General features: G+C 36.5%; 1 protein-coding gene across 4 annotated transcripts in view; it reads left to right on the plus strand.

Moving 5' to 3' along the window:
- Positions 1-19,178, plus strand: part of PAFAH1B1 (platelet activating factor acetylhydrolase 1b regulatory subunit 1) — a 78,427-nt gene that overhangs the window by 54,541 nt on the left and 4,708 nt on the right. For all 4 annotated transcript variants that reach the window (XM_026517878.4, XM_044390821.3, XM_048223221.2 and 1 more), the window contains 8 exons: positions 899-983; positions 1,223-1,297; positions 2,109-2,315; positions 9,042-9,210; positions 11,024-11,126; positions 12,011-12,239; positions 15,635-15,736; positions 18,958-19,114. In XM_026517878.4, coding sequence (XP_026373663.1) covers positions 899-983; positions 1,223-1,297; positions 2,109-2,315; positions 9,042-9,210; positions 11,024-11,126; positions 12,011-12,239; positions 15,635-15,736; positions 18,958-19,114 — 1,127 coding nt within the window. The remainder of the gene's footprint in view (positions 1-898; positions 984-1,222; positions 1,298-2,108; positions 2,316-9,041; positions 9,211-11,023; positions 11,127-12,010; positions 12,240-15,634; positions 15,737-18,957; positions 19,115-19,178) is intronic.

The raw sequence follows: 19,178 nt of genomic DNA on the forward strand, positions 1-19,178 counted from the left end.
TTAAGGCTCAAAAAAGTTGAGAGACATTGGAATAGGCTGCTTTAGGAGGGAGGTAGCTAATTTTCTCTTTGAAAGGTTATAAGGACAGCATGAATAAGCACCTGCTAATTCCGCTCTTCTAACCTTGGAATTTTCTGATTCTAAATGAATGTCTCATTCTATGATACTATACTGAGTTTAGAGCTTGTGTCCTTTTTTTCATCTGTCCTGATGGTTAAAATTATCTCTGATATTAAATACTTACTAATTATAATTTATCAGAACAATTTTCCATGCAAAACTAAATTTCAGTTGCTAGTCCTTGAGCATCTGCTAGCATAACAAGTAGTAAAGGAAGGCTGAATGTAAACATGAACAAAATTGATGATTCCTGTCACAAATAGATAGCTGTTCTGTAAGCTATATCTTGACCCATAGAGTCCCCACATCTTGTAAGGTAAGCAATACATAAGAAACTTATAACTGAAAGCTCAAGAATAGTGTTTTAATATTTTAGATGTACTATGACACAACTAAATGTTTTAGAGGCTTTTGGGGAAGGGTTCCTTTTTTTGTGAAATACTTGATGATTTAGAAGGGAATACTTTTAAAAGAGTGTCTTAAGATTTATGAGATTTAAAATAAAATATTTAACATAGAAATCTCATTTTGCGGGGCACCTGGGTGGGTCAGTCAGTTGAGCATCCGACTCTTTGTTTTGGCTCAGGTCATGATCTCAGGGTCGCCCTATGTAGGGCTCCACGCCCACTTGGTGCAGTCTGCTTCTCCCTCTCCCTCTCCCTCTGCCTCTCCACCTGCTTGCACACGCTCGCTCTCTCTTTCTGAAATAAATGAATAAATAAAATCTTATTAAAAAATCAGATATTGTTAGAAGTCATTTGAATTTGTTTTCTTTCAGAAATCGAGCTATAGCAGATTATCTTCGTTCAAATGGCTACGAAGAGGCATATTCAGTTTTTAAAAAGGAAGCTGAATTAGATATGGTATGTTTGCCTTTTTACAGTTATTCGTGGTATAGTTAATAAGTGGATTTTACTCAAGTATCAGTATTCATCTGTCATGTCAGTTATTCACAAATGTTATCTACTTCAGCCCTAGGTTTTCACCCCCCCTTTCTTGTATAATCAGATATTTAGTAACATTTGGGTTTAGGTGATCGATCTGTATGCCTTGAACAATGTAGTTGAGCCATTTTTCAAAAGGTTCTCATTTTTTTCTCTAGAATGAAGAATTAGATAAGAAATATGCTGGTCTTTTGGAAAAAAAATGGACATCCGTTATTAGATTACAAAAGAAGGTATCTATGTCTTCTTTCTTTAAAGTGACTTGTATTCAGAGTGTTCTTATATAAACTTTCTGAAAACATTAACATCAATTATTCTTAGTACATTTACTTAGTACATTTACTCTTGAAAGGCAAATAAAAATCATTTTTATGCAGTAAAAAAAAAAAAAAAACTTTGACCTAGACAGGTCTTTGCTGATACATGCTAACTCATGCAACCCAGGCGTTGGCTCCAGTGAATCTACATAACCCTGACTTGAAAGAATTGATACTGAAAGAACTCATTTGTGCATTTAGATTGGAAGAAAGCATGTAGCCATTATGATGCTGGGGAAAGAGCCTAAAGTGTGCATTTAGAGAAGACTTTTTCATCTCTGAGCTTTTTTTTTTTTATCTGTAAAGGAAGGCAGATAAATTCTGGTCCTAAAATTTATACTTTCAGTAGGCAAAGTTAGAATAAATAACATTGTTATAACATGAGTTAATCCATAAAAAGCTCTTAGAAAAGTTACTTAGCACATACATGCTCAATAAATGTCAGCTTTTATTGCACTGTTCTTCCTCTAATTGGTAGATAGAAATTGATATTTTTTTTTAGATAAGTAGTTGATACAGTCATAGCTTTTCTCAAGTTTCAGTGTTGTCACACTAATAAAATTTTGAGTAGTATGTTATATAGATCATTTTCAATTAAATTTGATGAATGCTTTGTAAATTACAAGTATCCTGCATAAACAGATGTAAACTAAAGGCGATTTTTTAAAATATCAGATATATTATTTTTCTTGGAATCTATCTGTATATAACTGTGTTCCTTCTCAAGGTTATGGAATTAGAATCAAAACTAAATGAAGCAAAAGAAGAATTTACGTCGGGTGGACCCCTTGGTCAGAAACGAGACCCAAAAGAATGGATTCCCCGTCCACCAGAAAAATATGCGTTGAGTGGTCATAGGAGTCCAGTCACTCGAGTAATTTTCCATCCTGTGTTCAGTGTTATGGTCTCTGCTTCAGAGGATGCTACAATTAAGGTAATTTTTAAAAAATTAAAGATGTACAATAGGGTAACTGTTCAAAGCAGATTAAAATTAACTGGGTAAAAGAAATAGAACCTGAAAATGAAGACCTGTGCAAGGCAGGAAAGACAGGAGCTAGTAGCTTCTGAGAGGCAAGCTGCCAAGTAGGTTTACTGATGAATTTGAGAAAATTGGGTGTCACTGATTTAGTGTTGGGCCATAGGTCGCCTAGTAGTTGAATAATTTTTGTTCTTGGAGAATGAAGACATAAGTGTACCTTGCTTTTAAGCAGAGGTTATAGATGAAAATAAAGTACTTCAGGGGGTGAATATGTTTTGCAAAAGAATTCAGTAGGGGACTTACTCAAATTGGACTCTCCTTATGTATTTTAAGTACTGGCTTTGATTCCAAACAGTAGATCTCTCCAGGGATGTGGGGATATAGAAGGTTTTCATTTTATAAGTTATGTATTTCTCTCATTTTTGTATTTTTTACAATAAGTATATACATTTTAATGTTTTATCTTTTAATCCAGAAAATAAGTTGTTTTTATAATTCCCTTTGATCCAGACACAATACAGTAACAGTTGTATAAACTACCTGCAGAGAGCTAAGTAAAATATAATTACAAGGTTTAGGTAGGTTTTTCTCTTCTAAGGCTTTTTCCAGATTAAGTTCTAGATTTTAAAAAGTTTCATTTATAGAGGTATATAATTAAGAAAACATGAGTAGGTTGTTAAGACTGTATATATCGCCTAACAGCAGTCCAGTGTAAAATACCATAATGACATAAATGTGACTCTACTTAATTTGCTCTTCAAATTAAACATTTTTTATATTTTCCTTATGTGGTTTCTTTCTTTAGTTTCTAAATCAGTGGCTTCCTTCCATCCCATGAGCTGGTGATCCATGGGGTGGGCTACAAAGTAAATCATATGTGTACCATGTGGTCTGAAAAGATTACACACCTGATACATTAACCATTGCATACATTAACCATTAACCATTGTGTTTCAAATACATGTAGACAGGTATTTAAATTATTGATTTCCTGATAGTCTCATATACTGTAAAACTGCTATCATGAGGCATAAGGGTGAATAGGTTAAAAACCCAGTCTTAATTATTAATTTTGCATCAGTGGCATAAAAGCATAAACAAAACCATAAATCTGCCATCTTAAAATATGTCTATTGGGGCACCTGGGTGGCACAGCGGTTGGGCGTCTGCCTTCGGCTCAGGGCGTGATCCCGGCATTATGGGGTCGAGCCCCACATCAGGCTCTTCTGCTGTGAGCCTGCTTCTTCCTCTCCCACTCCCCCTGCTTGTGTTCCCTCTCTCGCTGGCTGTCTCTATCTCTGTCGAATAAATAAATAAAATCTTTAAAAAAAAAATTAAAATAAAATAAAATATGTCTATTAAATGAACTTTAAAATATTACAAATCGGGGCGCCTTGGCTGGCTCAGTTGGTAGAGCATGCAACTCTTGATCTCAGGGTGGTGAGTTAAAGCCCCATGTTGGGTGTGGAGCCTACTTTAAAAGAGTAAAGCAAAGTGAAATGTTACAATTGGAAGTTTTAAAATTTCTGTGTATAATAATCATAGCATGTATCTCAGCAATTACTTAATAGCGTCCCTTCCATTTACTCTTTATTTAATGTGTGTACCCATGGTGGTTCCATTAATGAAAAGCATGTGCATTTAGTTTTGATTGTTTTTTTATTATTTTAGAAATAGGTTTTTTGTTTCTGATGAGTCATTTTTAATGATTTTTAGCTAGTTGTTTTGTTTATATGTGGAGGCTTTATAGGGTAGTTAGTTAATGCTCTTGGTTCAAGTCCTGACCCTGTCATTCAAAATTAATGTGATCATGGGCAAATTAAACTTTCTGTGCTTCTCTTTCCTCATCTATAAAATGAGGATAATGAATACTTATCTCATAGGGCTTTTGGTAGGATTAAATGAGTTAATATGTGGAAACTTTTTAAAACAGTACTGGCCAGATACTAAGGAGTACTTGGTGCCAGCAGTGTTTTAGTACCATGAACAGATTTTCTTCCTTTGGACTTTTTATGTCATTTCCAGTCATCTTTTATCATAAATAATGTTCTGTTCATTCTTACACATAAAGCTTTTTTTCTCATTACTTCTGTGTATATTTTTTGGAATGAAAAAACAATATTTTCCTACTCGTTCCTTCCATACTTCTGTTATTCAGTTGCAGTAAAACCTAGGTGATTGCTAAATGAAGGTTGTGATAGAACTACTTTCCCAAAAACTCAAGGGAGAATATAGACAGAATTTTTGTAATTTTGTGACTCTGTTGGACAAAGTGCTTCATACATTTAAGGCTGATTGTTGGTAATACGATTCTTTGGCTTAAAATTAACTAATGTGTACATAACATATAGTAGTATAGTGCCTGACAGATTTAGGTAGATCCAGTAAAATGTAGTTTATGTTATAGTTATTGATAACAGGAATTTTCATTATATTATTTTCCTTGTGCATCTGGTAGATACAACAGAGTGATTCCTTTTAGAGTAATGCATTTACATCATCAGTCTTTAAACTTTAATAATTTAGGGAAAATGTAGGATAGATATTTGAAATAGTTCATAACAGTGTTTTGCATTACATCATTTAAATTTTTGAAATGTTATTTCTTTCTTTTTCTTTTCTTTCTTTTTTTTTTTAAGATTTTACTTTTAAGTAGTGTCCACACCCAGTGTGGGGCCAAAACCCACAACCCCAAGATCTAGAGTCACACCACCGACTTAGCCAGCCAGGCACCCCTTGAAATTTTATTTCTGATTGTTATATAGAACTATTCTTTAATATTTTAAGATGAACAGCAAACAAAACTGAAAAATGTGCATTCAACTAATGAAGCAGATGAAGGACTGCCACCTTTTTTTATTTTTATTTTTTTTTAAGATTTTATTTATTTATTTGACAGAGCACAAGCAGGGGAGTGGGAGAGGGAGAAGCAGGCTCCCCACTGAGCAGAGAGCCCGATTCAGGGACTTGATCTCAGGACCCTAGGATCATGACCTGAGCCAAAGGCAGATGCTTAACTGACTGAGCCACCCAGGCGCCCCAGGACTGCCAACTTTTTATTAAGAGTTCAAAACAAATGTGAAAAACAGTAGTAATCATCTCAATAGAAAACTGAACTGTGAGATACGAACAGACAATTCATAGAAGAAGAAAAAATGGCCAACCAACAGTAACAAAAGTTTTGGCTTTGCTACTAATATTAGAAAAATGCATATTAATATTTCAGTATATCTCAAATCTGTCCGTGTATTTTACTTTTTTGCTGAGAATTCCTAGTGATGAGAATGCCGGTTTCATTAAATTCTTTTTTTTTTTTTTTAAAGATTTTATTTATTTATTTGACAGAGATAGAGACAGCCAGCGAGAGAGGGAACACAAGCAGGGGGAGTGGGAGAGGAAGAAGCAGGCTCACAGCAGAAGAGCCTGATGTGGGGCTCGATCCCATCACGCCAGGATCACGCCCTGAGCCGAAGGCAGATGCTTAACCGCTGTGCCACCCAGGCGCCCCTCATTAAATTCTTATTACATTTGCTACAATCTTATGAGAGAACAATTTAGCAGAATGTATGAAGGGCTTAAAAAGTCTGTACTTTTGACCCAAAATTCTTTTTCACCATCTGACCTAATACTGCAAAATGAGGACTAATATTTTTCAATATTCAAAGATTTTCATTTATATAATGTTTTCTATAATAATGAAAGATTTTAGGGGCACCTGGGTGGCTCAGTCGGTTAAGTCGTCTGACTCTTGATTTCGGCAGAAGTCCTGATCTCAGGGTTGTAAGATTGAGCCCTGGGTTGGGCTCTGCGCTGGGCATGGAGCCAGCTTAAGATACTCTCTCCCTCTGCCCCCCTCCCCAAATTTAGGTAACAGTAGGAATTCCTTTACAAAAAGATGTTTGCCCCCAAAAAGGCAGGGGGAGGGAGAGGTGCGCAGCGTGTGGCTGGCTCAGTGGGTGGAGCATGCAACTTTTGAGCCCCACATTGGGTGTAGAGATTACTTAAAAATAAAATCTAAAAAAAAAAAAGTGTTTGCCAAGTCTTTAATGGCATGGAAAAATACTTGTGGTGAGAAGCAAAGAAGAAATGGGGTAATAATTATACTTAAAATTAGCATAGAAAGAATGGAGAAAAAACCATTCCTTTGGTAGGATAGTGGTTATTTTTTACTGCCTTTATATAAGTGCATTATAGATATTACGAGCATTTATTTTTAAAATCATACAAAAAGTAAGTATCAAGGAAAGGAAAAATAAAATTAATTCTTACTAATTCTTGATATTTACAAACTGACATTAAAATCCCTTGTTCACCATTTATGAAGAGACTGTTCATTTTCTGGGTATATTTATTTTAGAGAAAATGCTATAGTGTTCTTTGACAAACGCAGGGAAAGTTAACTGAAACTGAATTGCAAGATCACACCGTACTTATTTTTAGTATGTAAAATATTCATCTGAACTTTTGGTGTGTTAGATACTAAATGGGACAAAAATCTTACAAAAAAAAGAAAACTACTTACCAGTATTATACCATTCACGAACACATATGCAAAATTCTTAACAAATTATAAGCAAGTTAAATCCAGCAAATTATAAAAAGGTTAATTGATATGACCCAAGTACGGTTTATCCCAGAGTGCAGAATTGGTTCCACACTCAAAAATCAGTGTGATACACCACATCAATAAAAAAACATAATGGGTTCTGAAAAAGCATCTGACAAAATTCCAATATTCATTCATGATTATAGCTCTCAGCAAGCTGGGAAGGGAGCTTCATTAAGCTGATAAAAGGTTAAAAGGTATCTGAGCATAATACTTAATGGTGGAAAACGATGCTTTCCCCCTGAGATCAGGAACCAAGGCCAGGATGTTCAATCTCAACCACTCACAGTCATGTTTATAAAAGAGTGCCTTGTCAGTGCATAAGGCAGAAAAAGAAATAAAAGGCACACAGATTGGAAAGGAAGAAATGAAACTGTCTTTACTTGCAGACAACATGATCATCTATGTAGAAACCCCAAAGAATCTACAAAAAATCTACTAGAGTTTTGGCTGAATTTTTTTTTTTAAGATTTTATTTATTTATTTGACAGAGAGACAGCCAGCAAGAGAGGGAACACAAGCAGGGGGAGTGGGAGAGGAAGCAGCAGGCTGCCAGCAGAGGAGCCTGATGCGGGGCTCGATCCCAGAACGCCAGGATCACGCCCTGAGCCGCAGGCAGACGCTTAACGACTGCGCCACCCAGGCGCCCCAGAATTTTGACTGAATTTAACAGAATCTCTGGATACAGGGTTACTGTACAGAGGGTCATTGTATTTCCATAAAGTAGCAATGAATAGTTTGAAAATTGAAATTTTAAAATGCCCCATAGTAGCATCAAAAAACCCCAGAATACTTAAGGATAAATCTAACAAAATATGTGCAAAATTAGAAATCACTTCTATGTAGAAGTACTTGAATATATGGCTAAAAAACAATCTGTTTATATTGAGAAGGGTATATACATTTTCTGTAAAAGACACGTTTTTTAGGATATTTTATTTTTCTTGGATGAGGTTTTTATGTGGCTGTGATCATGTGTAATTTTGTGTTCTTTTTTTGTTTAACACTATTTTATTATGTCACAAGTTCCTTATACTTGCAGGTCTTATATCTGCTTAGCCATTCCCCTAACGTTGGATATTTAGATTGTTTCCAAGTTTTCAAAAGTTTCTTTGAAACTTTTCTAAGTTTCTTTAAATTGGTTGGTATATACTGTACTATGGAGAAATTTGAACCTACCATAGGAAGAATAGAATCAGTCATTTGATTTTAGAGCATGTAATTGGTGTCGGGTAAAAGATTGAACTTAAGACTAGCATTTGACCACCAGAGTGAAAGTTAAGTATGTTCTTGAGGTCTGTTTCTAATATCTCTTCTTTCGTTAATAAAGATTTATTTATTTATTTATTTGAAAGAAAGGGAGAATGAGAGAGAGTGCAGTCAAGGGGAGGAGCAGAGGGAGAAAGACAAGCAGACTCTGCACTGAGCGTGGAGCCCAGAGCGGGGCTCGATTCCACAACCCCAATAGCACGAGCTGGGCCAAAATCGAGAATCAGATGCTTAACCGACTGAGCCATCCAGGCACCCCTAATATTTATTCTTGATAGCTTATTATGTCTGTTATCTTAGAAGAATTATCTTTAAAATATGTGTCAGTGACTTCCCATTTTTGCATCAAAATGATACATGCTTTTGTTAATCTACTGTTCATGGACAGTAACATCTAGTGAAGTCTCTTCTTACCTCTTAGATGTCTGAGCTTAAGCACTCTTTATTGTCCCCTAATATTCTACAGATAGATGCCTATCATAACTGCCCCCAAAACTTTTGTCTTTAAATTTACTTGTTTACATGTCTGTTGTCTCCTATCAGACTGGGAAGAGACTTTGTCTTTTGGCTTTATATACCTGCTCACTAGCGTAATTAGGTATATGGTAGATAATGTAGTACCAGAAGTCTGTTTTAATAATTACAACTTCAGTTTTCTCTGTAGAGAAAAGACCAATTTATACTTGAAGATGTGCTGTTTCTAAGATAGTTCTTTGTCATTTGCTCATACTGGTCTGCTGAGCGCTAATGTGAAATGAGAAAGAAGGGATAGGTTGATGTTAACTAAGTTTCTGATCACTTGACAGGTGTGGGATTATGAGACTGGAGATTTTGAGCGAACTCTTAAGGGACACACGGACTCTGTACAGGATATTTCATTTGACCACAGTGGCAAGCTTCTGGCTTCCTGTTCTGCAGATATGACCATTAAACTATGGGATTTTCAGGGCTTTGAATGCATCAGAACCATGCACGGTAAGGGGTAGAGGATAGTATTTTGATACTGATTTGTAACGTGACATTCCAGAGAAAAGAATATTGTTTCTAATAGTGCGCAAGTCCCCTACATTTAATTCTTAATTGTATCAGTGGAAGAGTCTATGATGTAAATAGCCCATGGATAACTTACACAGTAGTTGAGAGTTGTTTCAGTTATGAGGTTTTAAGTATCTCCTAGTACTGGTTTATATAAAATACTTAATTCGTTTTCAGGAATGTTTTTGGATAAGAAAAACTGCTGGGACATCTGTCTTCAAGAAAGAAAGAAAAAATGAAGTTATTGGGGATTTGTTTTGTTTTGTTTTGTTTTTCATTTTTCTCACTTGGGAAACTGAAGTCCAGAGCGAATAGGTATAGTAAAAGCTGGGACCTAGCATTTCTCGCTCACCTCATAATGTTCCACATATACTGTAGTCTTAATGTTAGGTTGTTTTCCTGGGTCTTGTCATAGACACTGTTCTCTGAGGTGGTTTGGCCTTGTGGAAAGAACATGGGCTTTGGAATTAGATATCTGGGTTCAAATTCCTACTTGTTTACTTGTGGCATTGGGAAATTTCAACCTCTTTCATCTGCAAGATAGAAGTAATAATACCTGTCATAGGATTGTTGTGATGATAAAATGAAATCGTATACGTGAATCATCTTGGTGTAGTATCTGGCACATAGAAGATGCTCAGTAAGGATTTTTGTTGTTTCTTTAAACATGATAAAATTTTAATGTTTGGATTTTACATAAGGAACACATGCTGTGTTGGTAATAAAAGGGTTTTTTTTTTTTTAAATAGATAATCCAGTGGTGTAAGTTATGTGATTACATAGAAAGTATAATTTGAAGGGTGTTTTTCCCCCCAAAATTAAGTGGGAAGCTTACCAGTTAAAGAAGTTCTTTCGTAAAAGAATTGAATCCTTTCGTCAAATCTAGTGTTTATGTTTCTTTGAGTAGCCTGTATCTTATTGCTATGACTTTAGTAAAGAAGAAGGGGATGGGTGATACAGGCTTCCAGTTATGGAATGAGTGAGTAAGTCAGGGGAATAAAAGGCACAGCATAAGGGATAGAGTTAACGACACTGTACTGGCGTATGGTGGCAGATGGCAGCTACGCTTGCGGTGAACATAGCATAGTGTATAAACTTGTCAAATCACTATGTTGTACAACTGAAATCAATGTAACGTGTGTCAACTATACTTAAATTTAAAAATTTTTTTAGAAAGGAGTTCTTTCCAACCATTGTATATTTCTTAAAATAATGATATTTATGAGGATTGTCTGGGGCTTTTTCCACAAAGGATAGCTAATTAGGAAAGTGAATAATGCATATAGAATAATGCATTTTTACCCCCAGGGACATGAACAACAAAAAAAGGAAATTTTCAATCACTATTTTAAATTTGGAACCAAATCTTTCTATTTAGCTTTGTAAATCTTATTTCCAACATACATACCATGGAAGTTTTTGTGTGTTTCTAGTGTTCATGTATAAACATTCAGCATATTAGTGTATTCAGATGCTGATGGTACTGATGCCTTGTGATGTTAAAACAGTTGTACAGTTGAAATTTAATCATAAATTGAGCTAGCTACTTAATTCATTATGGATTATTTTTTGAAGTTGCTAATTCCTTAACTTGTGTGTGTAAATCCAAGTTTCTTATCAAATTTATATAAAGCCCAGTGTATTTAAAGTTGCTGTGATGTTCGAAATCCCATGGTAAAATCTCATGGTAAATTGAGGTGTGATTGCTTTTCGTGATACACCACTGACTACGTTGCTGTGTTGTGTGTTTTAGGCCATGACCACAATGTTTCTTCAGTAGCCATCATGCCCAATGGAGATCATATAGTGTCTGCCTCAAGGGATAAAACTATAAAAATGTGGGAAGTGCAAACTGGGTGAGTAGGGTTGGTTGAAAAGGTGTTGTCAGCTAAAGAGATATTAAACAACCAAAATGTGTTCTGAACCAATTATTCTGACTTTAACCCAGAATGATTATGGTGCTGGTTGTGTTATATATTTTAAAATGAGGTTTTAATCTTTGAATGTTTTCCAAAAAGGAACAGGAAAATTATAAAAGAAACTGTCCTTGAGAGCCATTTTCTATGCAGTGGCTTCTTTTTAGATTTTCTTTATTTGTTTGAGAGAGAGAGCATGAGTTGGGGGCGGGGGGAGGCAGAGGGAGAGCAGCGAGCCCGACTTGGGGCTGCGTGACCTGAGCCGAAGGCAGATGCTTAACCAGCTGAGCCATCCAGGCGCCCCCAATGGCTTATTTCTCTGTGGTCTTTTTTTAGGTGATTTCTCTGTGGGTTGAAATAAAACGTAAATAACATTTGTGCAGGTATTCCCTTATTAGGCTGAATTTGATTGTGCTTAGAATGACACATGATTGGTATCATAAAACCTTAACATACTGCTAGTTTTACCCAGATTAGTAGTGTGCACCCTTTTTCCCAACAAGGCTATAAATACTTTTGTTAGGTTTATTGTGTGTGTTTAGTTTTGGAAGACTTATTTCTCTCTATATTTTACCTTCTAGAATGTGTTGATTAGTTAGCTCCTTAATGATACTCCCATCAGCACATTTTGATTGATGTTTGGTTTTCCAGCCTGTCCCCATCTTTTATTAACCGTGAATGTACATTTCTTCTGTTGACTTGCATGTCATTACTCTAACTTGGTGTCAACCTCTTCATTCCACTGCATAGCTAGTTTTATGTTGCTTCTGGAAAGTGTCCGAATAATTGCCATTCACGATGTAAATTATTACTTACTTCGACAGCTACTGTGTGAAGACATTCACAGGACACAGAGAATGGGTACGTATGGTGCGGCCAAATCAGGACGGCACTCTGATAGCCAGCTGTTCCAATGATCAGACTGTGCGCGTATGGGTCGTAGCAACAAAGGAGTGCAAGGCTGAGCTTCGAGAACACGAGCATGTCGTAGAATGTATTTCCTGGGCTCCAGAAAGCTCATACTCTTCCATCTCTGAAGCAACAGGATCTGAGGTATGTGATTTGTGTGTCATTTCATGATTTTATTGCTGATATCAGAACCTTAGATAACTTTTCTCATGCTCAGTTTCAGGGCAGTTAACGCATTGACAAATCTGCATCCCAAAATTCTGAATCTTGAAACTCTTTCCTCTTTCGAGCTTGTGGAAGTATTTATATTTTCTAACCAGTGATTGTTGTCAGCTGACCCTTGACTTGTGCTGGGGAGGGTAGATTCTCCTGAAGAGTAAAAGTGGTCATTAGATTTATCAGAAATGCCATTCTTAGTATAGCAATGCAAAGTAAAACTTACGGGAGAGGTTACAGTTATCTTTTAGAAGAATAGCCTTTAATGAACCTAATTATTTTGTTTATAAATTTATGGTGGAATGCAGTTCAGTCCTTACATATTTATTTTAAAGAATATTTCATATGGAGGTCTCTTGATACCCTTGATCACTAGAAACACTGAGTCTGAAATTTTATTTAAGTTTTTATTTTAATCACCTGGTTCTCATCCCAAGTGCACTCCTTAATGCCCATCACCTATTTCATTTCATCCATCTTCCCACCCTCCTCCCCTCTGGTAACCATCAGTTTGTTCTCTATAGTTAGGAGTCTGTTTCTTGATTTGTCTTCTCTTTTTTCCCCCTTTTGCTTGTTTTGTTTCTTAAATTACACATGGGAGTGAAATCATACGGTATTTGTCTTTCTCTGATTTATTTCATTATAGTGTTCTGACTTATATTCTGACTTACTTCATTATACTCTCTAGCTCCATCCATGCCATTGCAAATGGCAAGATTTCATTCTTCTTTTCCCCCCATTTTTTAGGAATGAATAATAGTCCATGGTGTGTGTGTGTGTGTGTGTATGTGTGTGTGTGTGTGTGTGTGACAACTTTAGCCATTCATCAGTTGATGGACACTTGGATTGCTTCCGTATCTTGGCTATTGTAAATTATGCTGCTGTAAATGTAAGGGTTCGTGTATCCTTTTTAATTAGTGTGTTTTTTTAATTCTTTGGGTAAATACCCAGTAGTACAGTTACTGGATCATAGGGTAGTTCTATTTTTTAACTTTTTGAGGAAGCTCCATACTGTTCTCCACAGTGCCTGCACCAGTTTGCATTCCCACAGTGCAAGAGGGTTCCTCTTTCTCCACATCCTCACCATTATTGTTTCTTGTGAAACAATTTTAGCCATTCTGACAGGTGTGAGGTGATACCTCATTGTAGTTTTGATTTGCATGTCCCTGATGATCAGTGATGTTGAGCATCTTTTCATGTGTCTGTTGGCCATCTGGATGTCTTCTTTGGAAAAATGTCTGTTCATGTCTTCTCATTTTTTGATTGGGTGTTGAGTTATATAGGTTCCTTATATATTTCGAATACTAACTCTTTATCAGATACGTCATTTGCAAGTATCTTCTCCCATTCAGTTGGCTGCCTCTTTGTTTTGTTGATTGTTTCCTTTGCTATGCAGGAGCTTTTTACTTTGATGTAGTCTCAGTAGTTTATTTTTGCTTTTGTATTCCTTGCCTCAGGGGACCTAGCTAGAAAGAAAAATTACTGCCAATGCTGTCTTCTAAGATTTTTATGGTTTCAGGTCTCACACTTAGGTCTTTAAGTGTGTATGGTGTCAGAAAGCGGTCCATTTTCATTCTTTTGCATGTTGCTGTCCAGTTTGCCCAGCACCATTTGTGGAAGAGACTGTCTTTCCCATTGGATACTTTCCTGCTTTGTCAAAGATTAATTGACCATATAATTATGGTTTTATGTCTGGATTTTCTATTCAGTTCCATTGATCTGTATGTCTGTCTTTGTGCCAGTACGATACTGTTGTGATCACTACAGCTTTGTAATGTGACTTGAAGTCTGGAATTGTGATGCCGCCAGCTGTGCTTTGCTTTTTCAAGATTGCTTTGTATATTTGGGGTCTTTTGTGGTTCCACACAAATTTTAAGATTGTTTGTTCTAGTTCTGTGAAAAATGCTGTTGGTATTTTGATAGGGATTGCATTAAATGTGTAGATTGCTTTGGGTAATACAGACATTTTACCAGTATTTGTTCTCCCAATCCGTGAGCATGGAATGGCTTTCCATTTCTTTGTGTTGTCTTCAGTTTCTTTCATCAGTGTTTTACAGTTTTCAGAGTATTCCACCTCTTTGGTTAGGTTTATTCGTAGATATCTTACAATTTTTGGTGCTTTTATAAATGGTATTGTTTTCTTAATTTCTCTTTCTGTTGCTTCATTATTGAATGCAACAGATTTCATATATTGATTTTGTATCCTGCAACTTCACTGATTTGCTTATCAGTTCTAGCAAGTTTTTGGTGGAGTCTTTTGGGTTTTCTAGTCTGGAGGTTTATTGTATTTCTTCACGGTTCTTAATTTGTAATTTCCATGATTTCAGTCTTTATGATTAATAACTTCATATAAGTTACAGAATATTATTTCTTTGAATAAATTGCCTGAGTCGAAATTGACCGTGTATCTTTTATGTAAACAGTCCTTTTGGGGATTTTTGCTTTTGTTAGTTAACATACAGAACAATATTGGTTTCTAGGGTATAATTCAGTGGTTCATCACTTACATACAACACCTAGTGCTTGTCACAAGTGCCCTCCTTAATACCCATCACCCATCTAGCCCATCCCCCACTCACCTCCCTCCATCAATCCTCTTTGTTCTCTGCCATTGATTCACTTATGGCTGTTTCTCTCTATTGTGGATATTTTTAAATTACATTTTAATAAATGAAGGAGGAGAATCTTCCTCCTCAGCCCCCATCCTCCCACCCCCAAAAATTATTTTTCCAAAATGAGGCTTCTTTAGTAACTTCTTTATATTTTGGCTCACTAGTTGCGTTTTCAAATTCTTTTTGCTGCCCTCTGGTGGTGGTTTCTTACCATGTCATAAATTTGATTGTGGCTGACCTTGAATAGACTGAATTAAATAGTTTGAAATGTTTTCTTGATTACAGAAGTCTTGAACAGTAAATTTATCATCCCATTAGTATTATAGAAACTGAATCTTAATCTTAGTAGAGATATTCTGTTTTTATGTTATCTGGGTCCTTCCTGTGTTACAGTCTACATATGTCAAAAGACCTGTGTATTTTGATAGAGAAAAATATGAAGAATAAGCCCTAGAGATCTAATTGTATTCTCGCTACCTAAAAGGGGGGTGGAAATGTATATACAAGGTGATGGATATTTTAACTAAACTGATTATGATGGTCATTTTATAATATATATGTATCTCAGAACATCAGATTGTGTATAATAAACATGGATTTGTCCCCCAAAATTGCATTTTTATAAAAATTGGAAATACAGATCATTGATAGAAATAAAGTCCTCACCTAACTTCTTAAACAGGAAACTTAATATTTGTATGTTTTCTATAGACTAAAAAAAGTGGCAAGCCTGGGCCATTCTTACTGTCTGGATCCAGAGACAAGACTATTAAGATGTGGGATGTCAGTACTGGCATGTGCCTTATGACCCTAGTAAGTTTGCATAATCTTACTGCTTCTTTTGTATCTTAACTTACCTTTTTTGGTTAGATGCCTTGTGATATCTTATTAAATAATCTGAATTATTGCCGGCTTTAAAAGAACTTCTTTATAAAGACATTTTTTCTTAAACTTTTGTAATTCCATTGTTACAGTGATGTGAAAATTATTCCTGTAGAATGTCATGTTTATATAAAGAATCTACAAAGCCAGTTGATGCCAGGAGGGAGATCTAGCTCACTGTGTCTTTAAAAATTATATATCTCCTGTGGGAGAGAAACAGTATTATTATAGACTCATATTTTTTGTAAGAAAGAGAGCACGTGCGCACCCGCACAAGTTGAGGAAGGGGCAGGGGGTTGGGGAGAAGTAGACTCCCTGCTGAGCAGGGAGCCTGACATGGGCCTAGATCCCAGGACCCCAAGATCATGACCTGAGCTAAAGGCAGGCACTTAACCAACTGAGCCACCCAGGTGCCCCTAGACTCATTCATTTTTTTAAACTGTTTTTGTATTTCACGGTGTTTAATTTTAATATGAATCCTTTTAACTGTTATCTGTTTGTTCTCATGGTCCAATATATTTGGTTTATTTTACCATTCTGATGTTAATGTTGTTACTTAGCTTTATGACTTGGAAATGCTTATTTCGTTTTAGGAGCACCTAGAATTTGGTATTAGGATATATAAATGAGGACGCCTGGGTGGCTCAGTCAGTTAAACAGGTGCCTTCAGCTCAGGTCATGATCCCAGGGTCCTGGGATCGAGTCCCACAGCGGGTTCCCTGCTCAGTGGGGAGTTTGCTTCTCCCTCTCGCTCCATCCCTCCGCGCTGCTCTTTCTCTCTCCCTAAAATAAATAAAATCTTTAAAAAAAAAAAAAAAGGATATACAAATGATAGTTCAGCATTGTTGACATTCTTATTTGCCTAAGGAAGTTCTGTGGCATTAATTCAGTAACAGTTTTTGTAATTTGGCATCCATGTTTGTTTCAGAGATTTCTTTAGGTGCTAACCACACCTTGAAGTGATTGTCTCTCTGTAGGATGTGGTAGACACTTTGGAAGTATCATCAAGAATTGATTAGAGGGGCACTTGGGTGGCTCAGTCTGGTGTCTGACTCTTGAGCTCAGCTCAGGTCTTGATCTCAGGGTCGTGAGTTCAAGCCCTGCATTGGGCTCCATGCTACGCATGGAACCTACTTTAATTTTCTAACCAATTTTTTTTTTGTTTTAAACTCTCCTCTTAGTAGTATTCTGAGCTCAGATATGCTGTATCGCTGTTTAAAAAGATGATCTACATTTAAAATCAGAAATTGTGTATGGGGCACCTGGCTGGCTCAGTCCCTGGAGTGTGGGGTCTCTTGATCTCAGGGTTGTGAGTTCAGGCCCCACGTTGGATGTAGAAATTGCTTGAAAATAAAATCTTTTAAAAAAAAGAAAGAAAAAGCATGTGCTCTGCTCTCCTGTAATAACACAGGTCACCTTAATTTCCCCAGAGGTTTCTGGCTCCTATTTTTTCAGCTGAAGGAGGGTACTTTTTACTGCTTTATTCTGGTGTAGCCACGGAAATGTGATTTAAATTTTGTTGAGGCTTCTACATCTAGTGATTGGTGACTTTTGTAGGTCACTATAATAGAACAAGGTGGGGGGGGGTTATTCTTTTTTTTAAGATTTTATTTATTTGAGAGAGCATACACACGAGCCAGGGGTGGGAGGGCAGAAGGGAGAGGGAGAAGGAGACTCCCCACCGAGCAGAGAGCCCTGATGGAGGGCTCTATCCCAGGACCCTGAGATAATGACCTGAGCCGAAAGCAGATGCTTAACCAACTAAGCCACCCAGGCGCCCCTAGAACAAGATATTTTACGTAAGGGTCAAGGCAAAGGATATGTAGCCTTGGGCATCTCTCTCTCTTTTTTTTAATTAACTCCCCCTTTTTGGTTCTTTTACAAAAGCAGTATGGTTATTTACATTGTAGAAAAATTAGAAATATACAGAAAAGCTAAAAGAAGAAAATAAAAATCACCCATATATCCAAGTATATTTTCTAGTCTAGGGCTGTCCAGTAGAACTTTCTGTGATGATGTTCTGTATCTATACCATCCAGTGTTGTGGCTATAGGCCACATGCGGCTATGGAACTCTTGAAATGTGGCTAGTGAGACAGGACTGAGTTGCTGATAGTATTAATGTTAGTTTACTTTTTTTTTTTTAAGATTTTATTTATTTATTTGATAGAGCACAAGTAGGCAGAGCTGCAGGCAGAAGGAGAGGGAGAAGCAGGCTCCCTGATAAGCAGGGAGCCCCATGTGGGGCTGGATCCCAGGACCCTGGGATCATGACCTGAGCCGAAGGCAGCCGCTTAACCGACTGAGTCATCCAGGCGCCCCAGTGTTAGTTAGTTTACATTTAAAAAGCTACATGTGGACTGTGCAGTTAAAGCCATTTTCTTTAATTTCTGTGTAGATGAGTATAGTTTTATACATACATATATAACGGGGATTTATATATATATAAACGATAATCCTATTGTACATATTGCTTTGCAGCAAACCTTTAATTTAGGAGGTGTGTGATGCTTGTGCTGTTAGAGCTTTTATTACTGATGACATGCAGTGTTTGGATGAACATCTTTGTTAAATAAATCTCTGGGCTATTCTTAATTAATCTCTTAGGGTAAATAGCAAGAACTGGCACTGCTGGGACAGGGTATGTAGATGGATGAATGGATGGTTAAATATGCAGTAAATACCTGTGTATCCTTCACCTAAAGTCACCAGTTGCCAACATTTTCCTTTCTGTGTGTGTGTGTGTGTGTGTGTGTGTGTGTGTACATTTTGCTGAACAACCTGAGAGTTACTTGTAGGTACCAGGACAAGTGTATCTCCTAAAAATAAATGTATTCTGTATAACCACAATAAAGTGATCATACTCAAGAAACTTAACATTGGGGGTGCCTGGCTGGCTCAGTCGGTAGAGCATGTAACTCTTGATCTCAAGGTCATGAGTTCAAGCCCCACATTGGGTATAGAGATTACTTTAAAAAATTGATTTAAAAAAATTGACATTAATACTACATATTTACAGTTTTTCCAATTATCCCAATGGCTCTTTTTTGGCATTGACATTTTATTGCACTTCAAGTAATGACTTACTATTTTTCTAGATGCTGTTTAAACAGTTCATCCCTTTATTAAGTCAAATACCTTTTTGTTTTTAAGGTGGGTCATGATAACTGGGTACGTGGAGTTCTGTTCCATTCTGGGGGGAAGTTTATTTTGAGTTGTGCTGATGACAAGACCCTGCGTGTGTGGGATTACAAGAACAAGCGATGCATGAAGACCCTCAATGCGCATGAACACTTCGTTACCTCCTTGGGTACGTAAAGGATTGAGGTTTCTAAGCAATTAGATTTTGGAGTGCCAGACATAAACAGGTTTAT

This window comes from Ursus arctos, unplaced genomic scaffold (genome assembly GCF_023065955.2).
Source record: "Ursus arctos isolate Adak ecotype North America unplaced genomic scaffold, UrsArc2.0 scaffold_24, whole genome shotgun sequence".
Lineage (NCBI taxonomy): Eukaryota > Metazoa > Chordata > Mammalia > Carnivora > Ursidae > Ursus > Ursus arctos.